The sequence below is a fragment of the Dermacentor variabilis genome, chromosome 2 (genome assembly GCF_050947875.1).
Source record: "Dermacentor variabilis isolate Ectoservices chromosome 2, ASM5094787v1, whole genome shotgun sequence".
Classification (NCBI taxonomy): domain Eukaryota; kingdom Metazoa; phylum Arthropoda; class Arachnida; order Ixodida; family Ixodidae; genus Dermacentor; species Dermacentor variabilis.
Genome location: NC_134569.1, coordinates 110,513,614 through 110,539,328, shown reverse-complemented (window position 1 = coordinate 110,539,328; position 25,715 = coordinate 110,513,614). Strand labels below are relative to the sequence as shown.

The window sequence follows — 25,715 nt, the reverse complement described above, 5'->3', positions numbered from 1 at the left end:
TAAATTTTTATACTATTTCAACATAAAAGAAAATACATCTCAGTCAATTCTTGAATTTTCCTACACCAGAACTCACTGCTGCTACCTCACCTTATCAAACAGCTCAACCGGAACATTTTATGCGAATGTAATGCCCTCTCTCTGTAGGCTTCAGAGTCCAAGCAGGCTAGTACTGCCTAGCAGATTAATACCTCCAAGATCACTGGTGCAGCGATGTAACAGTCTGTGTTTGTGATAAGAGGCTTGAACTGCGGAGGAATTGTGCAACCCATTCGGTAACGATTTTCTCTACAACCAAGTTCTCTTTCAGCATAAGGTAAACTTTGTGAGCTGTTAAGAAGGGTTACCTACCAAGCTATATTGATTAGCTTGCTTTTGATGTCCCGTTAAACTGGCAGAGCTGAAAGAACATCTAAAGAGCAAGCTGAACAGTATCTTTATTTACACTTTGACAAAACAATGCAAACAGGTTCCCTTGAATGAAAACTCTGCAAAGCTTAGAGAATCTATGCCGAAGTGTAGAGAGCCCAAGCAGGCTAGTACTGCCTAGCAGATTAATACCCCAAGATCACTGGTGCAGCGATGTAACATGCGTTTGTGATAAGAGGTTTGAACTGCGGAGGAATTGTGCAACCCATTCGGTTACAATTTTCTCTACAACCAAGTTCTCTTTCAGCATAAGGTAAACTTTGTGAGCTGTTAAGAAGGGTTACCTACCAAGCTAGATTGATTAGCTTGCTTTTGATGTCCCGTTAAACTGGCAGAGCTGAAAGAATGAACATCTAAAGAGCATGCTGAACAGTTGCTTTATTTTCACTTTGACGGAAGAATGCAAACAGGTTCCCTTGGATGAAAACTCTGCAAAGCTTCGAGAATCTATGCTGAAGTGTAGAGGATGGCTACGTACAACAAGGACGGCATGGTCGTGTCACAGCATGGCTTCTGTGGTCTTGACAGCAGAAGTACATATACAAAAGCTTTGCAATTATTAAACTACTTAATTTTGTCCATTATTTCTTTCACTCCTTTGTAGTTCAGACATTGAACAACTTGAAGGCAGCTTTGTTGCAAAGGAGAAAAATATTGCAGTCTAATTAATATTAACCACCTCCTGAATTAGTAAATTGGCTCATTACACACCTACTATACGGAGTTGCATAAAATGGCTCTGTGATTGCTATATACAATTCTATAAGCCAAAAAATTTCAGGAGCAGCAGTAAACAAATGGACACAATTTAAAACCTTTCCCTGTTTTTGAACTGTCTCCGAAGTTTGCAACCCTGACACAGTGCTAGAAGTATGTATGCCTCCACAATGCCTGGGTACATGATTATGCCATGCGTTGCCCCAGCTATGCAGGTGCAATTCATGACCATGAACACTCATTGATGGTTCACGTTATCGAAGTTTAAATTATGTCTGTCCCTGCCATCAGATTAGTGCATAAACTGTGTGTGTGTGTGTGTGTATATATATATATATTCAAGAAAGAATGACACTTATGCATTCCCAACTTCAGAATAGTAATGATTCTGAATTGATGAAAAATTATCCCCTTCCTCTGAACCCACTAGGCATATAGAATAAAATGGGAAAGAAGTATTTTGTGGGGACAGAGTGGTAACGAAGCTTAACACTTCTAGCACAGAGCAGAGGATTTGTGACTAATCATCCACATCGCCCAGTCCTTGTCGATGCCGAACCGGATAGCGGGCACCTGAAGCTCCCTTCATTGGCGCACGGTAACCAGACGTGTACGTTCCTCCTATCCCGGAACCTGCGATCCAATAGGAAAAGGTCAACGCATTGGCTAATTATACAACACAAAAAACAAGAATGGGTTACCCACAGGAGTTCTTTGAAAGACAAGCATTGACTAAACAATTTCCTCGTAGCCTTATGCACACGTTGGAATGTAGAGGCGCACGTTGATGGATGGGTGGGTTCACATTCCAGCGGTGGCAAGTTGTTTTTTCACCCACTTTCATTTCCCTTTACCTTATCATTTGTACACTCCAATTAAAACAAGGAATAGTTTCCTCTATGCTTTTTTTAGCTTACCTATCTCTTGGCTTCATAGGGTTTTGACTGAAGAAAATATTAGGCCCGACAGTTCCCCTTCTCCTTCATTCATCAGTGTTTGCTAAATCCTTTTATGACACTTTGAGGTCCTTTAGTAAGGATGCAAAAACGGCTGGTAAATTTTTGTAACCTTTAGTAAGCACATACCAAGGTCAGCATGGGCTGTCAAGCAGTACTTACCACAACTCTGCATTCTCCTACGATTGCCCCCAATGTACTCCAGCCAAGCAAATTTTATGAAACTTGCAGCGCCTACTGTGCCGAATGCGGCATGTGCACTGGATATTGGCCTTTCGCTCATTGGGTATAAGCTTTTCTGTTGGAGCCATTGCGTCAACCAAAGAGAACTCATCAGGAGTGGGCCTCTGTTTATATTCTAGCATGGCATTGTGCATCATACCGCATGTGCCCTCATGATGTCACGCTTGCTCCACCTCCCAAAACTGGCTTTTGATTCCAACCTGCACTTCTCTGCTACTAGGAACTCCAATGCATCAAATTGGTCTACTTAAACCTCTTACTAATGTTCCACTACTGCCCTCGCAACATTTTGAAGCCACCATGAGCACCTGGAGGGACTACACTGTGCAATGTTTGTTTTAACCCACTAGCTTCTTGCCCTTTTCTCAATTTGATTATTTGATGATCGGAGGCATCCTGGAGAGCAAGTGGCCAATTTGCCATTTATTGATCCTTAGTAACTCTTGAGTTTTGTATTTTACAACTCCTCTCAGCAGATGCATGTATGTTTCTCAAACTAGACCGATTTTCATCTCTACATGTTTTTTGGTTCTCTTCTTGTAACTGAATCTGCCTTTGGAATGATTGGAGTGTGTGTGTGTGCTGCATTATAGTGGTGACTACTGCAAAAACGTCTTTTGTTGTCAGCGGATTGTGAAGCAGATGATGTGCAGATAGCCAGCAGTATCACTGATATGGAGGAAAGCTTGCATTGTGAGTACAATGTCGACGATGTGCTAGTTGCACTGGTGCTTCGGGACAAATTATTGCTCAGAATGGTCACGCTAAGATAACCAGCTGAAGAGTGGTTTATTTATAATCGCTGTGCCAAATTGAATGCTGTGTGAACAGCACATTTTTTCATCTTGACTGCTAACTTTCACTACAAGACTGCCACAATGGCTGTGCTAAGCACACCCTACTTCCGAACGAGATTGACAACGGCTCAAAGTTTATGTGGCCAGCTGGCGACACTTGCTGCCACACAACAGGATAACCAGACGTCACGTACCAGTGACTCACGGCACGGAGTATTTGTTAACCACTACTCTGAACAGTTGGAAAATGTTTCCATTAACAGCTCAATATTCTGATGATGACACCACAAGCTTAAAACGGGTTTTAGTGGTATGACCAGATGAATTTGGTGCAACATGTGGACAGGCTTTTTGGAGCAAGCCCAAATCAGGAGCACATGATGTGAAAACAGCACAACAGAAGCAAAATATGTCATTCAAAAAGGCAGATTACATATATGGCTTGTTAGAATTCAAAGTATGCATTGTGCATTATATTTGAATACATGCTCTAATAGCTGGATGAGTTTATAGAAAATATTGAGGAAAAGTGGTAAAACATTGGTTGCTGCCATTGATTACAAGGCAACCTATTAGCAATGATGGCACTCGCTACTAGTTTGCTCTTCTTAAACGTTTAAATGAATTCTCTACTACAGGCCACCTGGAAATTTCAACGTCAGAATTAACTCACAAATGCCAAGGTCTGCATCAAACCGCCACCTTTAAAACGCGAGATGCTCAGGTAGCAAAAAGCTTAAGAAACTGGGACAACTTGCCGAAGAATTTCATAGGCAACATTGCAGCATAAAGAGCCCGAATCCATTTATGAGCAGAACTGGTCAAACTGATGCATGGACAATGTGCTCTCTCACAGCTGACCTGCAGTGCGGTCCACGTCCCGGTCCTTGGGTGGTAGTCGGGTGAGCAATGGCTGGCAGAGGAGCTCGTCGAGGGACTGTGGACAAAGGTGGTTGTTTTCACGCAGTGCCCGCTTCATCTGTTCAAAGATGTGCGTCTTCTCCTTGTCACCTAGCCGAGCCAGGCACTCGTCGACCTTGTCCACCTGAAATGGGATTCACTGCCCTGATACGCCTACAGGTAACACCGAAGAGAAAATATACCATCGACATCAAATGTCCGCAAGGTTCAGGTCCTACAACAAAGCTGAATTCCTTTGCAGTTGGTTCATGCAGCTAGCGAAACAACACGACTGCAGTAATGCGTCATGAGTTCGACCCTCGTTCATTTGGAAGATTTAATAATTCGAACTCGTCTTTTGGTCCCGGTGTGCATAGGCATTATATAATGGCATCAAACTTTTGTTGATTTGGACACATTTGGGTGCATACTAGTTAATTCGGGAAAGCTCTCGAAGTGTGGTATATGTGAAACACGAAAAAGCAAAGCGGCACTAGCATTCAACTTCAACAAAGTGGTAGGGTCTGCATTGTCATATTCACCAGTGGAAACCGTACGGAAATGACAGGTACTTTCATGCATTCTGGCAGCGCGATAGAATGGACAAGGAGCATACAGAAACGGGACGAGCACTCATCCTGTTTGCATGTGTTCCTTATCCAGACTATCGTGCTTCCAGAATGCATGACAGTTTGAATGGCCAACTAGCCTGTATTTCTGCGTTAGTGACAAGAACAAATGTTTCGTGCCTATTTGTGCCTTTATTTTACCTTATTTTTGCATTCACTGCAGCGCATGACTCTTGCATGCATGATTTGGCAGCATGCCTCAAGAGTTGCACAGTCGCCATACATAATCGCGCTAATAGTAACTACGGTTTTGCCTGCAGTGGTTACGGTAAACAGTAGTTTTGCTTTGGCTAAGTGCACACAGTGGCTGCATGCCCTCATATCTGTGCAGTCGCCATCTATGATCACACCGCTGGCGACTGCAGTTTCATCCACAATTGTTCGTTATGACTCCGTGCATGTTGGTCGCGTGCCTTCAGAACTGTGAGGTTGCCATCTATGATTGTATCGATACTGACCACGGCTTCATGCACCCAGGTTGCGGTGAGCAGTAGTCTCATTTTGACTTGGTGCAATGCGCTCTACGTAAAATACTGCATAAGCTATAAAGGACAAAGAGTGATGCTAACATGGCCTGTATGCTGTCGTCAAACCCACCAGCTATGTCGCGATGCAGCCGCCAACCAGCTTACAGCTGAAAAAATAACTGGGATGTGCATGCGGTAGTTAAAAAACTACGTCTCAGATCAAGATGCGGGTCTTGCGCTGTGGCAGCACTGTGAAGGAAGTCGATAATTCAACATTTGGTTCAGACATCCTTTCTGGTCCTGTGACATTTGAATTAACGAGATTTTACTGCATATATCCAATATTTCTGGTAAGTACATATTTCTATGAGACAGTAGCAGCAGTCTAATTTTAGATTTAAAGTAGAATCTCGGCAAACAGAAGTTGCTTAAACAGAACAACATCCTTGTGGTTGGTTGGTTTTGCATTAAGGCAGTGCAAAAAAAGTTTGTTAAACGACACCACAGTTTTTTTTATTTCTGGGCAAACTAAACTAAAATATTATTGAATATGAGGATGAGCAGCTAATCTTAGTGGCACTGCGACAAGGATCTCTGTATGCACCTTTTCTTTTCGGGTTTTCTCGCCAGTTTCCTATATTTGTTATCGCCACGGAAACTTTTGCTGACTTTTGTTTGTGCCAAGGTTAGCCACCTTATCTTGTTTAAACAGCTCTAAACAAGACAAAGGACGCCAAAAAAGGTGGAGTGCCACCGTTTTTTGCCATCCTTTGTCTTGTTTTGCACTGTTTAAACAAGATGGAACACCAATTAACCTAGTCTTATACCCTAGCCACCCTACGGTGGTTAGGGTGGCTCTACCGTGGTTTCTTGGTGTTAAAATGTCAATTCGCAGTGAATTTGCTTAGCAAGAGGTCCGTGGTTCGAATCCCGGTGCCGCGCAATTTTCCACCGGATTAAAAAAAAATCCGCGTGTTGATAAAATTGCATAAACAGGCCTGGAGTGTGGCCTGATCCCGGTGACCAGAACCGGTAACGCACTCCCTCACCAAAGCAGGATTGGCCACCCTGGTGCAGTACTTGGCCACAACCTCCTATATGAACACAACAATCAAACCCCGGCCCTCAGTCCCCAGCAGCTGCGAAGCAACTGACCACGGCGGCGGTCAGACCTGTGACGTAGCAGAGGGTGCTAAGAATCCCTGGCTCCAGACAGGCCGCCATTGGAATATGAACCTGGCAATGTTTAACGCTAGAATGTTATCTAGTGAGGCGAGTCTAGCAGTGCTATTGGATGAATTAGAGGGCAGTAAATGGGATATAATAGGGCTCAGTGAAGTTAGGAGGCCAAAAGAAGCATACACAGTGCTAAAAGGCGGGCACATCCTGTGCTATCGGGGCTTAGCGGAGAGATGAGAACTAGGAGTCGAATTCCTGATTAATAAGAATATAGCTGGTAACATACAGGAATTCTATAGCATTAACGAGAGGGTGGCAGGTCTTGTTTTGAAACTTAATAAGAGGTACAAAATGAAGGTTGTACAGGTCTACGACCCTACATCCAGTCATGATGACCAGGAAGTCAAAAGCTTCTATGAAGACGTGGAATCGGCGATGGGTAGAGTGAAAACTAAATACACTATACTGATGGGCGACTTCTATGCCAAGGTAGGCAAGAAGCAGGCTGCAGACAAGGCAGTGGGGTAATATGGCATAGACACTAGGAATAGCAGGGGAGAGTTATTAGTCGAGTTTGCGGAACAGAATAATATATGGATAATGAATACCTTCTTCCGCAAGCGGGATAGCCGAAAGTGGATGTGTAGGAGCCTGAACGGTGAGACTAGAAATGAAAGAGACTTCATACTCTGCGCTAACCCTGGCATCATACAAGATGTGGACATGCTCAGCAAGGTGTGCTGCAGTGACCATAGGCTGGCAAGAACTCGAATTAGCCTAGACCTGGAGAGGGAACGGAAGAAACTGGTACATAAGAAGCCGATCAATGAGTTAGCGGTAAAAGGGAAAATAGAGGAATTCCAGATCAAGCTACAGAACAGATATTCGGCTTTAACTCAGGAAGAGGACCTTAGTGTTGAAGCAATGAACGACAATCTTGTGGGCATCATTAAGGAGTGTGCAATAGAAGTCGGTGGTAACTCCGTTAGACAGGATACCAGTAAGCTATCGCAGGAGACGAAAGATCTGATCAAGAAACGCCAATGTATGAAAGCCTCTAACCCTACAGCTAGAATAGAACTGGCAGAACTTTCGATATTAATCAACAAGCGTAAGACAGCTGACATAAGGAAGTATAATATGGATAGAATTGAACATGCTCTCAGGAACGGAGGAAGCCTAAAAGCAGTGAAGAAGAAACTAGGAATTGGCAAGAATCAGATGTATGCGTTAAGAGACCCCAAAGCCAGCAATATCATTACTAATATGGATGAGATAGTTCAAGTGGCTGAGGAGTTCTATAGAGATTTATACAGTACCAGTGGCACCCACGACGATGATGGAAGAGGAATAGTCTAAAGGATTTTGACGTCCCACAAGTAACGCCGGAAGAAGTAAAGAAAGCCTTGGGAGCTATGCAAAGAGGGAAGGCAGCTGGGTAACAATCAGGTAACAGCAGATTTGTTGAAGGTTGGTGGGCAGATTGTTCTAGAAAAACTGGCCACCCTGTATACGCAATGCCTCATGACTTCGAGCGTTCCGGAATCTTGGAAGAACGCCAACATAATCTTAATCCATAAGAAAGGGGACGCCAAAATCTTGGAAAATTATGAACCGGTCAGTTTACTGTCAGTTGCCTACAAACTATTTACTAAGGTAATCGCAAATAGAATCAGGAACACCTTAAACTTCTGTCAAGCAAAGGACCAGGCAGGATTACGTAAAGGCTACTCAACAATAGACCATATTCACACAATCAATCAGGTGATAGAGAAATGTGCAGAATATAACCAACCCTTATATATAGCTTTCATTGATTGCAAGAAAGCGTTTGATTCAGTCGAAACCTCAGCAGTCATGGAGGCATTACGGAATCAGGGTGTAGACGAGCCGTATGTAAAAATACTGAAAGATATCTATCGTGGCTCCACAGCCACCATAGTCCTCCCTAAAGAAAGCAACAAAATCCCAATAAAGAAAGGCGTCAGGCAGGGAGATACGATCTCTCCAATGCTATTCACAGCGTGTTTACAGGAGGTATTCAGAGACCTGGATTGGGAAGAATTGGGGATAAAAGTTAATGGAGAATACCTTAGTAACTTGCGATTCACTGATGATATTGCCTTGCTTAGTAACTCAGGGGACCAACTGCAATGCATGCTCACTGACCTGGAGAGGCAAAGCCGAAGGGTGGGTCTAAAAATTAATCTGCAGTAAAGTAAAGAAATGTTTAACAGTCTCTGAAGAGACCAGCAATTTACAATAGGTAGCGAGGCACTGGAAGTGGTAAGGGAATACATTTACTTTGGGCAGGTAGTGACGGCGGATCCGGATCATGAGACTGAAATACTCAGAAGAATAAGAATGGGCCAGGGTGCGTTTGGCAGGCATTCTCAGATCATGAACAGCAGGTTGCCATTATCCCTCAAGAGGAAAGTGTATAATAGCTGTGTCTTACCAGTACTCACCTACGGGGCAGAAACCTGGAGGCTTACGGAAAGGGTTCTACTTAAATTGAGGAGCATTACTGATGGCAGCACAGGAAATCTCAAACAAGTGCATTTACGCTGGAGACCAAGATCAAAGTTATTCATGGTTATATTGCGCTCAGTTTTACAAACACGATATTAAGGAAGGACAGGACGTGGACGGACGAAGCGCAAACTACCAACTGTTTGATACTGTTAAAGAACGCGCTTATATACAAGGAGATATGGTGCGGGGGGGGGGTACATAGAAAAAGATATGACAAGGTGACGACATGTGATTATAGTTTGGGTCAGGCATACATCCTTCACATGCACCCGTTCGCCCTGGCAAACTCGACCTCAGCTTTGATAAGCGCGATGGACGGAGTGCTTACGCACGTCTCTTTTTCTTTAGCTATCGCAAGCGCCTCCCATATTTCTCGCTCCGTTTTTGTTTTTGATGTTCCGATGACTGTGGTGCTTTCTATTAGCGGGGAGCATTTGCACTGTTTGCAATGTGCGGCCAAATTGCTAGGTGCTGTCAGAAGCTGGCACGTGTATTTGTGCTCCCGTAACCTATCGTTTAGACAACGTCCAGTTTGCCCAATGTATACTTTCCCGCAATCTAGTGGGATTTGGTAAACAACTGAAGTAGCGCATTCCACGTACTTTTTCGCGTGCTTAGTCTGACAGACCGTAGCACTAGGGTTGGCCTCTTTGGATCCTGCGTTCACCTTCTTGCACATGCCTTTTAGTTTTTGCGGGGCGGAGAACAGAACTTGAACGTCATGGCGTTGGGCTGTCTTTTTTATCCGATGTGACAAGCCATGGATGTAAGGCAACACCACGCGTTTTTTTCAATTTTTTCTTCTGTGTTTTCTGCCTTTTCCTGTTGGCTCTGATTTCGGGCAACAAGTTTTCACAGATTTGCACCACCATGCTGTTCGGGTACCCACTGTTTCTTAAGCGGCTTACTTGCAGATCGATGCTCTCCCTCACAGCATGGTGGCATGATTTTTCAATTGCTTGACTGATGCAAGCCTTGGCGATGCCTCTTTTAATGATTTTAGAATGGCAAGAGTCGTACCTCAGGATTTCTTTTTCTCCTCTAGTTTTGTAGCACCAGCACATGTGGGAGCCTCTGATCCTAATGTTTATATCAAGGTACTGCAATCGACCTTCGGTAGGAGTCTCGTACGTGAACTCTAAACCTTCATGTGCTTTTTTGAACATGCTGATGACAGTTTCTACGCTACATGGATCGGTTTGGTTTTCTTTCATGCACACCAAATAATCGTCAACATATCTGAAACAGGTAGTTATGTTCGTTTCTCCAAACAAGGCGGCAGGAAACGTGCCGCCTTGTTTGGAAAAGTGCCGTCTGTCAGACTAAGCACGCGAAAAAGTACGTGGAATGCGCTACTTCAGTTGTTTACCAAATCCCACTAGATTGCGGGAAAGTATACATTGGGCAAACTGGACGTTGTCTAAACGATAGGTTACGGGAGCACAAATACATGTGCCAGCTTCTGACAGCACCTAGCAATTTGGCCGCACATTGCAAACAGTGCAAATGCTCCCCGCTAATAGAAAGCACCACAGTCATCGGAACATCAAAAACAAAAACGGAGCGAGAAATATGGGAGGCGCTTGCGATAGCTAAAGAAAAAGAGACGTGCGTAAGCACTCCGTCCATCGCGCTTATCAAAGCTGAGGTCGAGTTTGCCAGGGCGAACGGGTACATGTGAAGGATGTATGCCTGACCCAAACTATAATCACATGTCGTCACCTTGTCATATCTTTTTCTATGTACCCCCCCCGCACCATATCTCCTTGTATATAAGCGCGTTCTTTAACAGTATCAAACAGTTGGTAGTTTGCGCTTCGTCCGTCCACGTCCTGTCCTTCCTTAATATCGTGTTTGTAAAACTGAGCGCAATATAACCATGAACGTTCACCAACTAGCCCCCTTCATTGCTTTACTAAATATCAAAGTTATTGATGACTTCAAGAGTGGTTGCATCATTAAAACAGAAATTTTTTTTTATGAAACGATTTTTTTCCTTTTTTTTCTCAATTATGTCTTGTGCTGCTAGCTCTAGCAAGCGGTGGCGAGCAAGTAGGAACTTTGTAAAAAGAAGCTTTGTAATCAGGTCTGCTATACCTGTTATCTGTTGTTCCTTTCAGAACAGCTTCTTGTGTGCCCTTAAGCTCAATCTCTCAGTAAATGAAATTCCTATTAAACGCAACTGGTTTACCTGGTCCCTTAAGGTTCCATTTGATAAGTTCACTGTAGTTTTGTTACATCCGATAATTAATTACAGTAGACTTCTGTTAACTCAACACTGACGGGACTGCGGAAACTGGTAGAATTATCCACAGAGTCGAATTAAACAAAACAGAAAAAACAAAACGCCGAAAAACGCTGTTGATTCACTTGTCAGCATTCGTCATTAAAGTTAGCTTCGCCACAATACAGACGTTTTATGCGGTGAAGCATTACAAGCAGAAAAAAAGAAGTGCTACTGTTACAAGATATAGCACCTGTTCCTTAAATTTACAGACGCCTGATAAGTTCACTGAAAAACTGTGAATTGGGCTAGTTGATAATGATTCATAATTTCTTGTCATTCCGTATGTCCCCTTCGTTGTTTGCGCTCTAGTGATTATGAATTTTACTGGAAGGCCTTCCAGAGTAGATATACCTCCGCTCTTTTATTGGCTCAAACGTCCCCTCGACTTTCGATGTTCACCTAGCCGCCTTTCTTTTTCTCTGAGCTTTCCCCAGACACAGATGGATTCTCCTCGCTTCTCGGCGAACGGCGCGAGCGTATAATTAAGGAACGCACGGTCTCGTATACCAGGCACGCATGGCGGGCGAAACGTGAGCTCAGATCGCTACAGAAACATCAGAAACAGCTCTCAATGGCTGCCGGTGTGTACATTTAGCGCCTAGGCGATTGTACTGTGACCGAAGACGGCGCGTGTATAAGGAATGCGTACTATGCCTCGTCACAGTGGCCCTTTTCTATTCTTGATATTCTTCACCGCGTAACACGGTTGTATTGCGGCGAAACTGACCAGTCAAGTTTTTGGCGGAGGCCAATCTGGAGATTGGAAAAAAGAAATCAAGAGAACGGACGTTTGGGCCCTTGTAAATGTATGGGTGTCAGTCGGGATCGAATTAATCAGAAAATCGCATTAACCGGAGTCAAATTAACGGTAATCTACTGTATATTCGTGTTCGTTATATCGAGGTTAACAGGCTGCAATCCTGAATTTTAGCTGCATGCTATAGAAATATACCGATTTTATGCCGATCTGCTGCCCCACAATTTTTTCAGGCTGTCTGTAAAATTTTGGCACAGTTACAAAAAAGAAGAGCTAACACATCTTTCCAAGAAAATTGTACCTGTTCATAGCACAATATTTCTTAGAACAGAAGTCAAGCGTGCTTTTGTTGTCCCTCATGCGATGCATTATTGCTGGCAGGTAAAAAGAAACAAAATTGCAGAGGCACCAGCGGCAAAGCATTTTTGTCGAGCCATGTCCACCCGAGAGAGCCGCCAGATGCTTTAAATCTATCTTGGAATCGTAGTACTGCGTTGAAGCTCTGAACAAGACTTACTAAAGCTTTCCAGGCCTACTTGCTTACAGTAGAATCTCGTTGATGCATTCCCATTACATACGTTTTCCCAGTGCCAGCGTTCGCAATGGAGAGCACAAAAAAATCACCAGATAGAGTTACGCCCTTTTACCGGCTCATACGTTCCCGGAAAACACTATTTTCGGCACCAACGTTCAGTATGTTGCCAAACTGCGATCATATGATACATTTTCCGGCTGCTAGATCTCATGTAAACAAGAAAACGCGCAATGCGCACTCGATCGAGAACCGTATGTAGCTGCCCACCGCAACAGCTTCACTGCCCACCGCGGCAGCTTCACCGCAATACTTGCTCGCCCATATCACGTGAAGACGCCGGCGCGCACTCAGTTTCTCATTTCAGTACCAGCAAATCTTCTCCGGGGTCGTCGCACGAGGCGTTCACAGCTATCACCAGTTACGATAAGGGTCTTCACATAACTGTTTTACAGGGCTGTAGAAGGCGTACCTCACGCCTCTAATAGGCGATAACCGAAACGTGCCGCTATTCTTTACTACAGACTACAATCGTGTATGTTTTCCGACTGCTAAATCCCATGTGAACAAGAAAAGGCGCGTGCAATCGAGAACAGTATATAGCCGCCCGTCTCATGTGAGAATGATGGCGTGCTCAGTTTCTTATTCTGGTACCAGCAAATCTCAACCTGGGTCATCGCACGCCGCATTCACAGCTATTGCTGCCAAGCCTACTGAGATAAGCATCTTCCCCTATCCGCGTGGTGCATAGTGCCATTCGCAGCCTACTGCATGCTTTTGGTAGGCGATAATCAAAATGCGCTGCCATTCCCTGCTTCAGATGACGTGATGTGGACATCACGTTTCCCTTAGGCGCTATCCGGCGTCGCCCACCAGCTCGATTTTGTTTCGGTTTCCCGTCGCCCTCTTAAAACACCATGCAATAGAAAAACAACAAAATGGGCTGCCAGAACGCCACCAGCTCGATGCACTTCAGCGTGTCACGCCACAACGATCTGCGCGACACTTTGCATTACGTAGATGTCAACAATAGTTGAGTCTGTCGATTGTTTTTGGTTACTTCAGATCGTACGTCTTCCAGGTTAGTACGTCTTTTCTTGTGTTTTTTTCCAATACGTATGGTCAAGGTTCTACTGTACTTGAGGTGAAGAAATGTCTAAAAACACTGGTTATGGCATTGAAAAAGGCAGTCATCGTTGCTATAGTTGCCTCACTCTGCACCGCCATTTTTAAAGCCTAGGGTAACCAACGATGCCTTCAAAACATTTGCTTTTTGGTGGGGAGCTGGTGCCATGTAATAGCGCTAAATTCACACCAAAATGATAGAACGACTGCCACTGGTCTGTGGCACTCAGTAGAAAAAGGAGAATCCCTGAGCGAGTGAGACTGATATTTGGCACGGGAAAAGTTAAAGTAATTCCTATCAGTGATAACGACTAATGTAAAAACCTTACATTAATGAAAATATTACATTTCTGCTTGTGTGCCAAACCAATCAACTCAGTTTTTAGTCCATGTGACAAACACAAGTGTCTTGGCTTTACACAGCCTTGTGGATGCACTATTGGATCATCTTAAAGAAGTGCTGAAATCCTTGCATTTGCATTGCCTGAAACTCTGCCGTGGCATAGTATGCACTGTACTTCCAAGCAAATGAGCTAAAGCTGAGTTACAGGTGCTAGACAAATGATGGACACACAATAGACATGTGATGCACGTAGCAACTCCATAGCAACCCACCGTTTCCTGACAAACTTGCTGCTCCATGCGCGACTGCATGGGTACATCCTGGTGGATGATAGACCTCAGAGTCAAGAAGACATCATCCACTCTGTCCAGGTCTGCTAGCGCTATCATCTGCAAGCACAGAAGGAAACACCACAAGACACTCAGGTCATAGGTCAGCTATGTGCCTAGCCTACAGGGCAAAAGGCTAGCAGCGATTCTGAGAAAAGCAGGAAAACAGAAATCAGCAACACGGACTGGTCAGTTTGGGCCAGTGGGCCTTGCTCTGCAACTCTGCAAAAGGGAGTGCAGAGCTAAAAGAGGATTCAATGATTGACTGACTAGGTTTAATTGCACACAGCAACACTTGGACAATGAGAGAAGCCATAGCAGCCAGCTCCATAATTAAAGGGACAATGAAGAGAAATACTAAATTAGTTTAGAGTTATAAAATATTCTTCTGAAAATTTGTTAGCATTAATTTCATGGTAATACATTGGTTCTGAGCACGAACCTACAGCTTGGTGCACAACTGTGTTTGCATTCCACCACCATAAGAATGAGGTCACTATAAACTGGGAAATGAAATCATGTCTCTTGTGCGCAGCAGCTGGACACCATTGCCAGTTTAGAGAAGAGAAAAGAAGACAAGTGATGAGGACGTAAACAATAATGCACATCACTGTCTCAGGTGCACATTTTGGGCCAGTGGAATTTCATGATACTAACAATATTTCTAGAATAGCGCGCACTCGGAAGGTGTGGTCAAATTTCGTAAAATGTACCTGAAGCTTTTAAGAGGAATTTATACATGGGTAATGTGTACTGTACAGCGCACCTACTTGAGTTGCTTAATGTCAGCCTGGGTACGAACACATACTCTGTTATATCGATCCGGTTCCGTGACCTTTTTTATTTTTATTTTAAGGAGTATATTGTACAGCTCTTCATTATTGCTAAATGATGATATAGCTGTGTTGCTGATTGCCAGGTACAATGACTTAAGTTGATTTGCATTGCTTTTACTTAAGAGTAATGTAACAATGAGTTAAAGGGGCCCTGAACCCCTTTTTATCGAAAAGGAGAAATGCATTTGAATTTAAAATAGACTATTTCAGAAATACTTTGTCTCATATGTACTTCAATGCATTCAGCAGACAGAGTTACAAGCAATCAAACACTCTCTTCGCTGTGCTCCTGTTCCTTCTTCAATGTCTTGCACTGTGAAGGCTAAGGCGGAGCGGACCATGTCCACAACTTCTAAACATCACCATGACGCGCAGTTCAGTTTTGCTTTTGGATGTTAATGTAGATGCCTACTACCAATTTTGCCACCTATGATGCGACAAATGCGCTTGTCCTCAGTTAGCCACAGTGCACTTAGCCAGTGGACATGTGATGGCACACCTTGGCGGCCCTGGTATCTACGCTATGCAGAAGACCGCAGCCACATGCAACTGCAGTGCATATGCGCAATGTTTGCCTTGTGCACGACAGGGCTTGAGTGCGTGCTTGCATGTATATGCTATAGTCTGACCATGCTATGCGGTGCAGGCTGGCTTTTTCCTTCATCAGCTTGACCGACAGATAGTAGCCACATCCAACTTGCACATTTTTGAAGTCCTGTCAATTAGTCTGACAGCCAAGGCGTCTAACCAGGAGTGGCCAGGAGTGAGCCTTAAGGAGCGAGTCTAACCTTAAGTTTCGCGTGGTTCGAGGCTAGTTGAGTGTTAAAAACTATCTAAATTAATGAGACCCGCCGGTTATGACACCGATAACCAAGGTGGCAAAAGTTTAACTCCTACGCGGGCAGCCGTGACCAAGAGTACGTGAGCAGACAAGAGTCGGCTTTTTCCGGAAATGTATATTTATTATCGAAATTCGGAAGCACATTTTCACTTACTTGAGCCTGTTTATAGAACTCCATGAATAAATATACACAGTTACTGTAGGAAGAAGCGCACTGATTCAAACATCCTTCTTGATTGATGTTACCTATTGACTAACAGCAGCCGCGTATGGGAATCTGCTTTATTAAGAATTAAAGTGTCCAGAGGAGAACGAGGAGCAGACTTCGGTTGAAAAGAGAGCGTTTGAAAGAAAGGTGACTTCTTGCTCCGCTTGCGAGCTCTGCTTGCTGTGTACGACAGCAAAACTTGGCCGAGATGCTCACAGCAACATATGCTATCCGCAGACTATGTTTCTTCACGAAGCCTAAGGGGTGGTTTAGGACTCCTTTGAGTAACTGTCTTGTCAAAGCAGTCCCTCTTCAATAATTGACTACTATATTAATGGTATAATACATGAGGTGTGCATGGCACTGTCTGGCAATGAATATATCTCCATTAGGTAACACCGAACATTCAGAGAAACAGACTCACATGCAACGAAAGACTTACTCTGATGTTACGGACTGTGATGTAGGAGAGCTGTGCTGTCAGAGCAAGCAGCTCCATGGCAACCTTTGGTTCATTCTGCATACAGAGAAAACAGGCCACATACTTTACTGCATACATGACCAAGCTGAACAAGAATTCAACTCGTAGTTCCAGACACAGTGTACAGCAAAAGCACAAAAGCCACTATTTTTGTCACTGGTGCATCCCAGGTCACATGCATAAGCATTCTTTTGGGCTGCCCACACCTGAATCAATGCAGTTGGGCCTGAATATCACAAACACGGGTATAATGGATTACTGGATACTATAGTGAAGTAAATCTAAAATGTGCCTGTGAACTTAAAAATTCACAAGAATCCCACAGACATGGCAAGAAAGGAAAATGTCATGCACTGAAGCAATTCTACCCCAAGTGCACATCTTTTGTGGAATACATACACACTTTGTTAATAATGGTTTTCCGTGCAACACACAGGCAGTAGCAAACTTGGAACAGCAGACACTGAAGCACAACACATTGTTTTCAGATCGGTGATATTCTTCAGCGAATTTGCTGTCGTTGATTTTGCCTGTTTCAGGAACTTGTCTGAATAAACTTGTTCCAAGCAAGTACTCCTTTAATATCCTATCACTGCCTTCCCAATGAAAGCTTTGGAGACTAACGAGTAAAACTATTTACAAGTAAAAGTACAATGAAATTTATCCTTTGCAAAACTAGACGCAATGCTTATAAAATTGTAGAACGAGTCCAATGTCACATTATGGAAAATTTGGGAGAGTTGACACGTATGTAATTTACTCCACATCCATTTCTGGTGTGGCTTTACTCTAAACAAAGGCCCTATAGGCTCCTTATTCTGCTGTTACAGTTCTTGGCACTATGTACAGCACACTCATTTCTAGTGGAACATAATTTTACATAATTTCAGTCATGTTGGCACCCATTGAAACTCATCACTCGAAGTTATATCTTGGGACACCCTCAAACTATTCAATTCCCTTGCCATGTCCACAACAACCAATGCCGATTGTCAAATTTTTGCTGGTCACATAATCAACATTAATTACCTCGAAAGCAAGCCTGCATACATAGCTGAGGAACGCATTTAGTAAGCAAGTTACTGTGGTACGGCACAGGCTTCGCCTTCTCTTTTGATATCGCACTTACCTCTGTGGCCCCATTTTTTGTTTGCAAGAATAAGAAATTTTAGCCTAAACATCCTAAACTATTAATTATTTGCTGGGGCAGTGTTTGAGGTCAGTGGGATTCACGATGACATCTTGCAGCAATGCGTTTAAACCAAAATGGGCTGAATATTCTTACATTGCACGACAGGTTCCAGGCACAAGAAAGCAGTCGTATATCTAAATATTGAAATTTTAGAATATATATATTTTTTGCTATGCTTTAAGCAAATGAATATTTTATTGCTACAAAGAAATTGAAAATGCAAGGTCCGAGTTTATATTGGTTATAGGAATGCAAATATTTGCTCAGCAGCTTGTAGTGTACATTTTAGTGGCAAAAATGTAAATGTCACATACTTGACAAGAGCAAGTTTAAATAGCACATTGTGCATGAGCATGCTTGTTTTAGCCAATGGCTTTGCTTGGCTGACCTACAGCAGGCAAACCAATAGGCAAATTCCATATGATCATGTTAGCATATTAATTAATGACAAAGCACATTTGTGCTTTACCTTTGTTCACATGTCCCATGTTGGCATGCTGAGAGGCAATCAAAGTTGACTCAATTACTGTATACACTAGAGTAAGGGCCGTACATGTGTAAGTGCCTGCCACTCTCATTTGACAACCTAAACTTAATGGGGGAAAAAAAATCCTATTTGCTCTTGGCTTACAGTGGAATCTCGATGATATGAATCTCATAGGGTCACGAGAAATATTTGTATTAGCCGAAATTCGTATCATAGAAACACAATTAAAACTAGCTAAATTAAAGAGTCAGAGGTGAACTCACTCAGGCACACGTATGTAAAAAGCATTTATTTCTTGAAGAAAAAGTCTCTAATGTCCTTCTGCTTCTTTTTCTTTGTCAGGTCACTTAGCAGACTTTGTTCAAATCCATAAAAACGCGTGCACGTGCCGTCGCTGATTCCATCCGCGGCCATAGCACGCCTCAGAACGTCAAGCGCGTGCAGCGCTTCACCCGCCAGTGGTGGTCCTTCGCCGTCGCCCACGTTTATGTCGTCACCATCATCGCTAGAATCAGCAGCCTCGCATGTGGCCTCTTCGACAATATCTTCTACCGTGCGCACACCACAGGTGGCAAGATTGTCATCTGCCGTGCAAAAGTAATGAGCTGTGCACTTGACATTAAGCTGTTCCCAATTCTCAATTGTCTCTTCCGGCTCTGGGGGCATCTCTTCGGGACTCTCGAAGAAGCCGCATTTGCCGAAGCAGTTCGCTACGGTAGTAGGAGTTACCCGATCCCATGCCATAGCTATAATATGGATGGCATCCAAGAGGCTTATTCGCAGGTCACCTTCATCCTTTCGATCAATTTTAGCAAGTAGGCGGCGCACAAGAAGGCTCTTGAAATGGTGCTTTGCGCTCTTTATAATCCCAGCGTCAAGGGGTTGCAGGTGCATCGTCGTGTTTGCGGGTAAAAAGACAAGTTTGATGTTTTGAAGCGTTACTTGCCTCGGGTGGGCAGTGCACTGGTCAAGAAACAGAACAATCTTCCGATTCTTGCAAGCTATCCTCCTGTCAACGAACGACAGAAACTCTTCGAACAGCACCGCTGTCATCCATGCCTTTCTGTTTGCGCAATAGACGCACGGCAAATGACTCTCGCGCTTGAAGCACCGGGGCTTTTGAAACTTGCCAACTACTGTGAGCTTAAGTTTCTCCAATCCGTCGGCGTTACAGCATAAGAGAACCGTAATGCGCTCTTTGGTTTTTTTGCCTCCTTTGCATGCTTTGCCTTTTAAACAGAGGCTCTTCTCGGGTTGCATGTTACAAAAACAGGCCTGCCTCATCAGCATTAAAAACATCACGAGGCTCATACTCGGCGATGAGAAACGGCAGCTTCACTAGCCAGTCGCTGACAACTGCCTCGTCAACTTTTTTTGCTTCGCCGCAAATGCTTTTGTAAACAAAACCGTGCCTAGTCTTAAAACGCTGCAGCCACCTACCCGAGGCCTGGAATCCATCGATGTGCAGAGCAAGTGCAAACTTGTCGGCTTTCTCCCACAAAACTTTACCGTCAATATTTACACCAGCTGCGGTTACTTCTTCAAACCAAGTCGGGAGAGTCTCCTCAAGCCTCATGTGCTGAGCGGTCTTTGCTTGCTTCGTGTTGATGTTGAACGAAAGCATGTTTTTCATAACAGAGTCTTGCTGTGCAACAATTGTGCTCAGTGTTGATGTTGCGAAGCTTAGCTCCTTAGCCAACTCCGTCAGCTTCCTCTTGAGATCCTCATCGACCTTTCGAAGAATGTCTAATTTCTCTTTAAAGGAGAGTGCTTTCCGTTTGCGAGACATAGCTCGCTGTGACTAGGCAAAATGGCGCACACACAAAGAATGTGGCCTGAAGCACAGCAGCCACTCCGTCCGATGGCACGCGGAAAAGGACGAAAAGCACAAAAGCAACAAAAGCGCCACCGCTTCAAACTCTTCGCGCCAAGTCGCGGCCTCCGCACTGTCCGGCGCCGCGTCCGCGCCTCCGCACCAAAAGAGAAAGGGAGAAATCGCGTGACTGCACGCTGTTCTTTCGCGGCCATCGGTGGGGTGGTGTTTATTCGTATCAACCGGCGCGGGTCGAAAATCGATTCGTAACAACCGTTCTCTAGCACGTTGCAAAGCAATGGGGTTCGGCCAGGACCACAGAAAAATTCGTATCATCCGGAAATTCGTATTAGCCGTGATCATATCATCGATATTTCACTGTATCTAAGAGTGTAATGCAAGCAAAAAACCCGAGCCTGAACAGCAGCGATGGGCACAAGGTGGGCGGCACGTCTGCCCAAAGAAACAAATGCATTAGGAAAACAATAGCACTCCTTATTTAGGTGCAAAGGATTCAGGGAGGCTACACAAGTCAAGAAATATTGGAATGGAATGACCCACACCCACGTAAGGGCCACACACCACCAAGACTGTGAAAAAAAGTGAGACCTTCACAAGAGTATACACGGCAATTACTTTTCGCCAATATCAGAGTGTGTGCTCGTAACTTAACACAGGATATAGCAAAAGTATCTTGAAGTCGGATGTGACTTCATTGTATTAGTAACAGGTTTGCATCCCCATGGAAAGTGTTCTGCCAACAGACAAGAGCACACACACTTGCACAAGGCAATGAAAGACGCAGACATTTTGGTTGAAAAGATGGTCATACAATGTTGCTGCTATCACTTCTGTCCTGTTTCCCTTCTGGTACACATTCTGGGAAAATGGTAAGCCTAGCTATGCATGCCCAGGTTAAAGCTTTCTGTGACCTTTGTAAGAGAAATCCATAGCGATGTCACAAAGCACTAGTAGCACAAACCTCAGTGAGAATTTAAGTTATAGAAGACTAAGAAGCAGAAGAAGAAGGCCAACCTACGTGGTTAACAGCCAGCATAGCAGCAAAGGACAGGGCTTTACGTAACACCAGAGCTCCCACAGACCGGGCATCTTGAATCAGCTTGACCGCATACTCGTACGACTCACGAGTGTTCTGTTGGAAAGAGGCAGGAGAGGTATGTGTATGCAAAAGGGCGTCACACGGTACATGTTTTTTTTTCTTGTGTCACATTTTAATATAGCATCAGGTCCCTTGGCATAACCACAGAAGCGGTGCTGCACTTTTTAAGCTAACAGGCACTGGGTGTCAATCGGTCATCTATGGAAATGCTGGGCTAGATGAAACCAGTTTGGCACACGAAAAAAAAAAAAAAATGTTTGGTATGGTTAGTGGTTAGAGGGACATTAAAGAAAAATACTAAATTAATTTAGACTGGCACAGGATTTTCTTGTCATAGGTTGTTTATTAGACGAGAAAACAAAGGTAAATGTTCTATTTTTGAATTTCGGGCCATAACTCATATGTAAATTTGTCAGTGTAATGTCACAAATTTGTTTTCTTTTTGTATTTGGGTCATTGGGGCTGAGTAAATGTTTTTAAAGCTTGCTAAGTCCACTCTCTGGCTCTTCTAACACACAATGTTGTCCACCTTTATCGATAAAATGTTTTGTCTGGCTTACCAAATGTCTTCTCATGCTAAGGGTGGCTTTTTATATATTGGAGAACATTAATTTACCAATACAGCTGAAATTCCTTTTCCCCTTTAGTGCCCTTTCAGATCTTTGTTCCAGCAAATGTCCACCATATTTCATCGAAGGAGAAACTGCCGGCACTCACCAATTTGTAGCAGGCACCCAGGGCAAGAACGACACATTCACGTGGGTACTTGGTTCCATAGAGGTGCTTCTGTTGCATGCTGTTGAAAATGTTCAAAACGTCCTGATAACGCTGCTCCTTAAACAAGAGGTCCATGGCAATCTGATACGATGAAAACTGGTCAAAGAAGCCATCCAGCTCCTGTGGAAATAGAGAGACATCAGACAGGCACAATAGCAACATCCTTCCTTATCAAACAAATCTAAAACCTCTCCTCTTTTTTCAGAAGCTCCGAAATAGTATAGGGTATAACTAAAGAAGATAGTTGGGCTAGTTGGGGGTGCTGCTTCTGCTGCAACATAGTTTCTAGCGTGAAAAAATTGTTAACAATAAAAGTAAGGGGACAAGACAGAGCGCTAGTGCTTCATTAAAAAATTTTCATAAATTACAAGCACCACATGCACAAACGAATGCACAGACAAATGCAAAGACATGCCAACAATGGACAAACACCACTGAAGACAAGCCATTACAAATCATTCACTCGAAAGTTTCTATTCAGATATGAAACTTCTTTCCCTGTGAGTGCCAAAGATGGTGTGCTTACACATCTACCTGCAGATTTTGAAATGAGAAAAAACGTAGAGAATTTATCAATCTGCCTGTTGAGTGGTCTGAGCCTGCGTGCGTTATCAAGACACGGAGAGCATAAGCATTTGTGGCAGTGGCCAGCTGCTACCTTAGGCTCCCTCAGATTCACCAGTAGCGGTCTGTCTGTCCCTTTACTTTTTCCGTTAACAATTCTTTTCCCACTAGAAACTATGTTGCTGCAAAAGTAGTATAGGTTCTGGGCACCAGATACTTTTAAGCTAGAAAAAACGTTGCTGTCAGGGATAAAGAAACTCGGCGCTAGCTGATGATAGCAAGAAACTAATTTATGTAGTAAACAGTGAACACGCTCAAAATTAGCTTGAGGCAATACCTACATACCCCCCCCCCCCCTCCACCGGTTTGATTTACAGCAAAGAACTTCCTGAAGAATTGGTGACAGAAAATGAGTGTGACGAAACAAATGCCCAGATAAAATTGTGTGTATTAATATTTTCTCATTATTGCAACTTAACCCAAAAGAGCACCTGATCTCTATATAATACTTACTACTTTATAAATTTAGGTGATTGTTCTTTCGAAACTCTTCGATAAGCACAAATAATCAAATGTAAAAGGAATCTAATCAAGGCTTTTCTTGTTAATTCAGTTCAGATTTAACCAACTGTATTTAATGCCATTCAATTTGTTTACAGTGCTACCTATACAAGCTGATCATCATCATCAGCCTATTTATGTTTACTACAGGACAAAGACCTCCCCTAGTGACCTCCAATCGGCGCTGTCCTGTACCTTATACAAGAAATGTAAAATTAATGAGTTGACTTAACTTGAAAGTCCACTGAATGATTAAGGGTGCACTGACCTGGTCTTCGAACAGTTGTAAAACTATATCTGGCTTCTTTAAATGGTAAAACAATCTTAGGGCCACAGGTCCAAAGACGAATGTTCCAAAGCGCAGTTCTTTGTTCTGCTGGTTGAACCTGAGGGGTGAAATTGAAGCATCTGAGTGCTGGTGCAATAGCCAGTCAGATGCAGTGAACTTGCACATGGATACAAAGCTGTCCCAAGACACAGCAATACTTATGTGGAACACTGATAGTGCATAATTAAACCTCTATTCCACATGTCTTTCTTGCCTGTCGATTCTGCTGTTCGGCACATTGAGAGATGATAGGCCAGCTTTAACAAACAGATGCCTACTATCCATTAGACTTCACTTGTTCATTGCTTTCTCAGCAAGAAAAATTACTTATTTTGAATTATTCAATCTTATGCCAGAATAGCAATTTCTTTAGCATCCTCTGGGCAGGACAATATGTCAGACCTCTTCTCAGGCTACAGCACATTCTTGCTTTGCCAATGAGCTAATGTTTCAATCATTATGTCAGCAGCTCCTTCTTTGCACATGTCAAAAATGCAAATATTCATATTTCTGACTGGCCACCCATTCTAATTACATAATGAGTATGAGTGCTTGGAGCTTCTTAGTGAGAAGGAAGTGAAGAGTAACTAACATTACAATTACTTCAAACATGACAATAAGATCCTTTAATTTATCATTGCCGATTTGTCTATATCACCTTCAAGGTCAAATGACATTACAAAGGGGAGTGGTTGCACAAAACATTTAAAAGCTCAAAAAGAACAGTGATGTCACATAGACATGCAACTTAGTTGACAGAACTTATTTTCTGTCTCAAGCATATGAAAAAGAAATGAGGAAAAACACCGCTTACAATCGAATGCTTCTATTGCAAAATAGTCTGTGCAATGAACAGATCAATATTCTTATCACGCTTTATTGGGGCGAGCCAGGTGAGTGATGCTACAATGACCTTTGACAAAAAATTGTCATGGTCTGGTTTATCTTTTCCGCTATGCAGTGGTTTCTGCTAAAGCAGGAACACTTACGGCAGTTTGATGGAAAATCAGTGAACTACTCTATTAGTCTACATTGTTACGAAGTTACCTCCAAAATATGGCAATAAGAAATCGGCTGATGGTAGTGCCTTAGGCTGAAGCACTGGACTTGACTACTGCAGCATGCAACATGACACCAAAGAAAATTTTTGACAAAGTAAGATGTTCTGCTGAAACATTCTTGTCACCTAAGATGAACAAAGATAATAACATGCTCGAAGCTCGCCACAGGCACGTTTGCAAGCCGACGTTCTAGCCACACTTCACCGGTGGCAAGCGAAGGAGTGATTTCATCCTACCTCTTCATCATCTTGATCATCAATTCAATGTCGGAGTCCTTGTCTTCACATAAGTAGGTAACATGCTTGAGATCTTCCGTAAATACCATTCCTGGGCTGTCGCTGTTGAAGTACTGACTTATTCGCTGAAAAAACTTGTCTGAAATAAGAACGCCAATGTGAGTAACGTTGCCATCTTCACGGGGTATATTCGGTCACAAATTAAAGTTGGCCACCAATGTGTCCATGGAGAACGCTGCATGGTTTAAGCAAGGTTTAAATATCTAGCTGCAGAACGGTATCTTTGCATTACAGCTAACTGTCTTTTCACTTCGGTTATTGAACGCTAAAATGCTTATAGGCAAGGAAGAAAGAGAGCAGACCAGTTAAAGCAACTGAGCTATAGTTCTCGCAGTTAAATATCTTTGCAGTTTCAGTAGGACGAAACCAGGACTCCTGAGAAGTTCCGTGCCCAAGAAACACGTTGACTTCTATTTTACCTTTAGCATCGCCAAATTGGTGCTTCGTTTTCTCCCTCGTTTCCAGGTACTTGTCCAAACCAAGCACAGCCGCACCGTACAAATGTCGCAAGTCTGCGAAGAAAAATGAAGAGCTGTCGTTAGCGCATTTCCATCAAACACATTCAACGCTTAGTAATTGGGGCATTGAAATAAATCGATCTGAAAGCACAAGTATTGGTTTATCACATCCTGAGAAAGTGCCGGCAGACGAAATTGGAAGTTCTGAACAACGCCTATGAGAGAGAGGGGATAAAAAAAACACACACACAAGACGTGCAATCACTACCTCTTGCGAGATAAACTATGCGTAAGGCTATACAGATTCTTACTTTGAGCTTTGAAAGATAGAATGCATGACTTTGAAATTGAACTTAATATCGCGCGAGCAGACACATGTCCCGCAAGAGCAGCCGCCATTTTAAACTGCTAAGCCGTCGACATTTAACTTAAATGCTCACTAATCTAGTAAACAAATGCTTTACTAA

General features: G+C 43.3%; 1 protein-coding gene across 1 annotated transcript; it reads right to left on the bottom strand.

The window, feature by feature from the left end:
- Nucleotides 1-413: 413 nt before the first annotated feature.
- Nucleotides 414-25,673, bottom strand: LOC142572512 (pentatricopeptide repeat-containing protein 2, mitochondrial-like). Its single transcript, XM_075681677.1, has 10 exons — nt 25,560-25,673; nt 25,210-25,302; nt 24,731-24,869; nt 23,374-23,491; nt 21,921-22,100; nt 21,123-21,236; nt 16,553-16,627; nt 14,169-14,285; nt 4,004-4,187; nt 414-1,779 (listed from the first exon to the last, which is right to left on the bottom strand). The coding sequence occupies exons 1-10, from the start codon at nt 25,645-25,647 to the stop codon at nt 1,667-1,669; spliced, it is 1,221 nt and encodes a 406-aa protein (XP_075537792.1). The 5' UTR covers nt 25,648-25,673; the 3' UTR covers nt 414-1,666.
- Between the last annotated feature and the right edge of the window lie 42 nt (nt 25,674-25,715).

Bases quoted from the DNA above. Each gene is read 5' to 3' on its own strand.
- LOC142572512 (XM_075681677.1), bottom strand. From the start codon at position 25,647: ATGGCGGCTGCTCTTGCGGGACATGTGTCTGCTCGCGCGATATTAAGT. The intron at 21,237-21,920 runs GTGAGTGCCGGC...TCTTTCCAACAG, and splicing joins TGGGTGCCTGCTACAAATTG to AACACTCGTGAGTCGTACGA. The intron at 14,286-16,552 runs GTAAGTCTTTCG...CTGTGCTTGCAG, and splicing joins TCACAGTCCGTAACATCAGA to ATGATAGCGCTAGCAGACCT.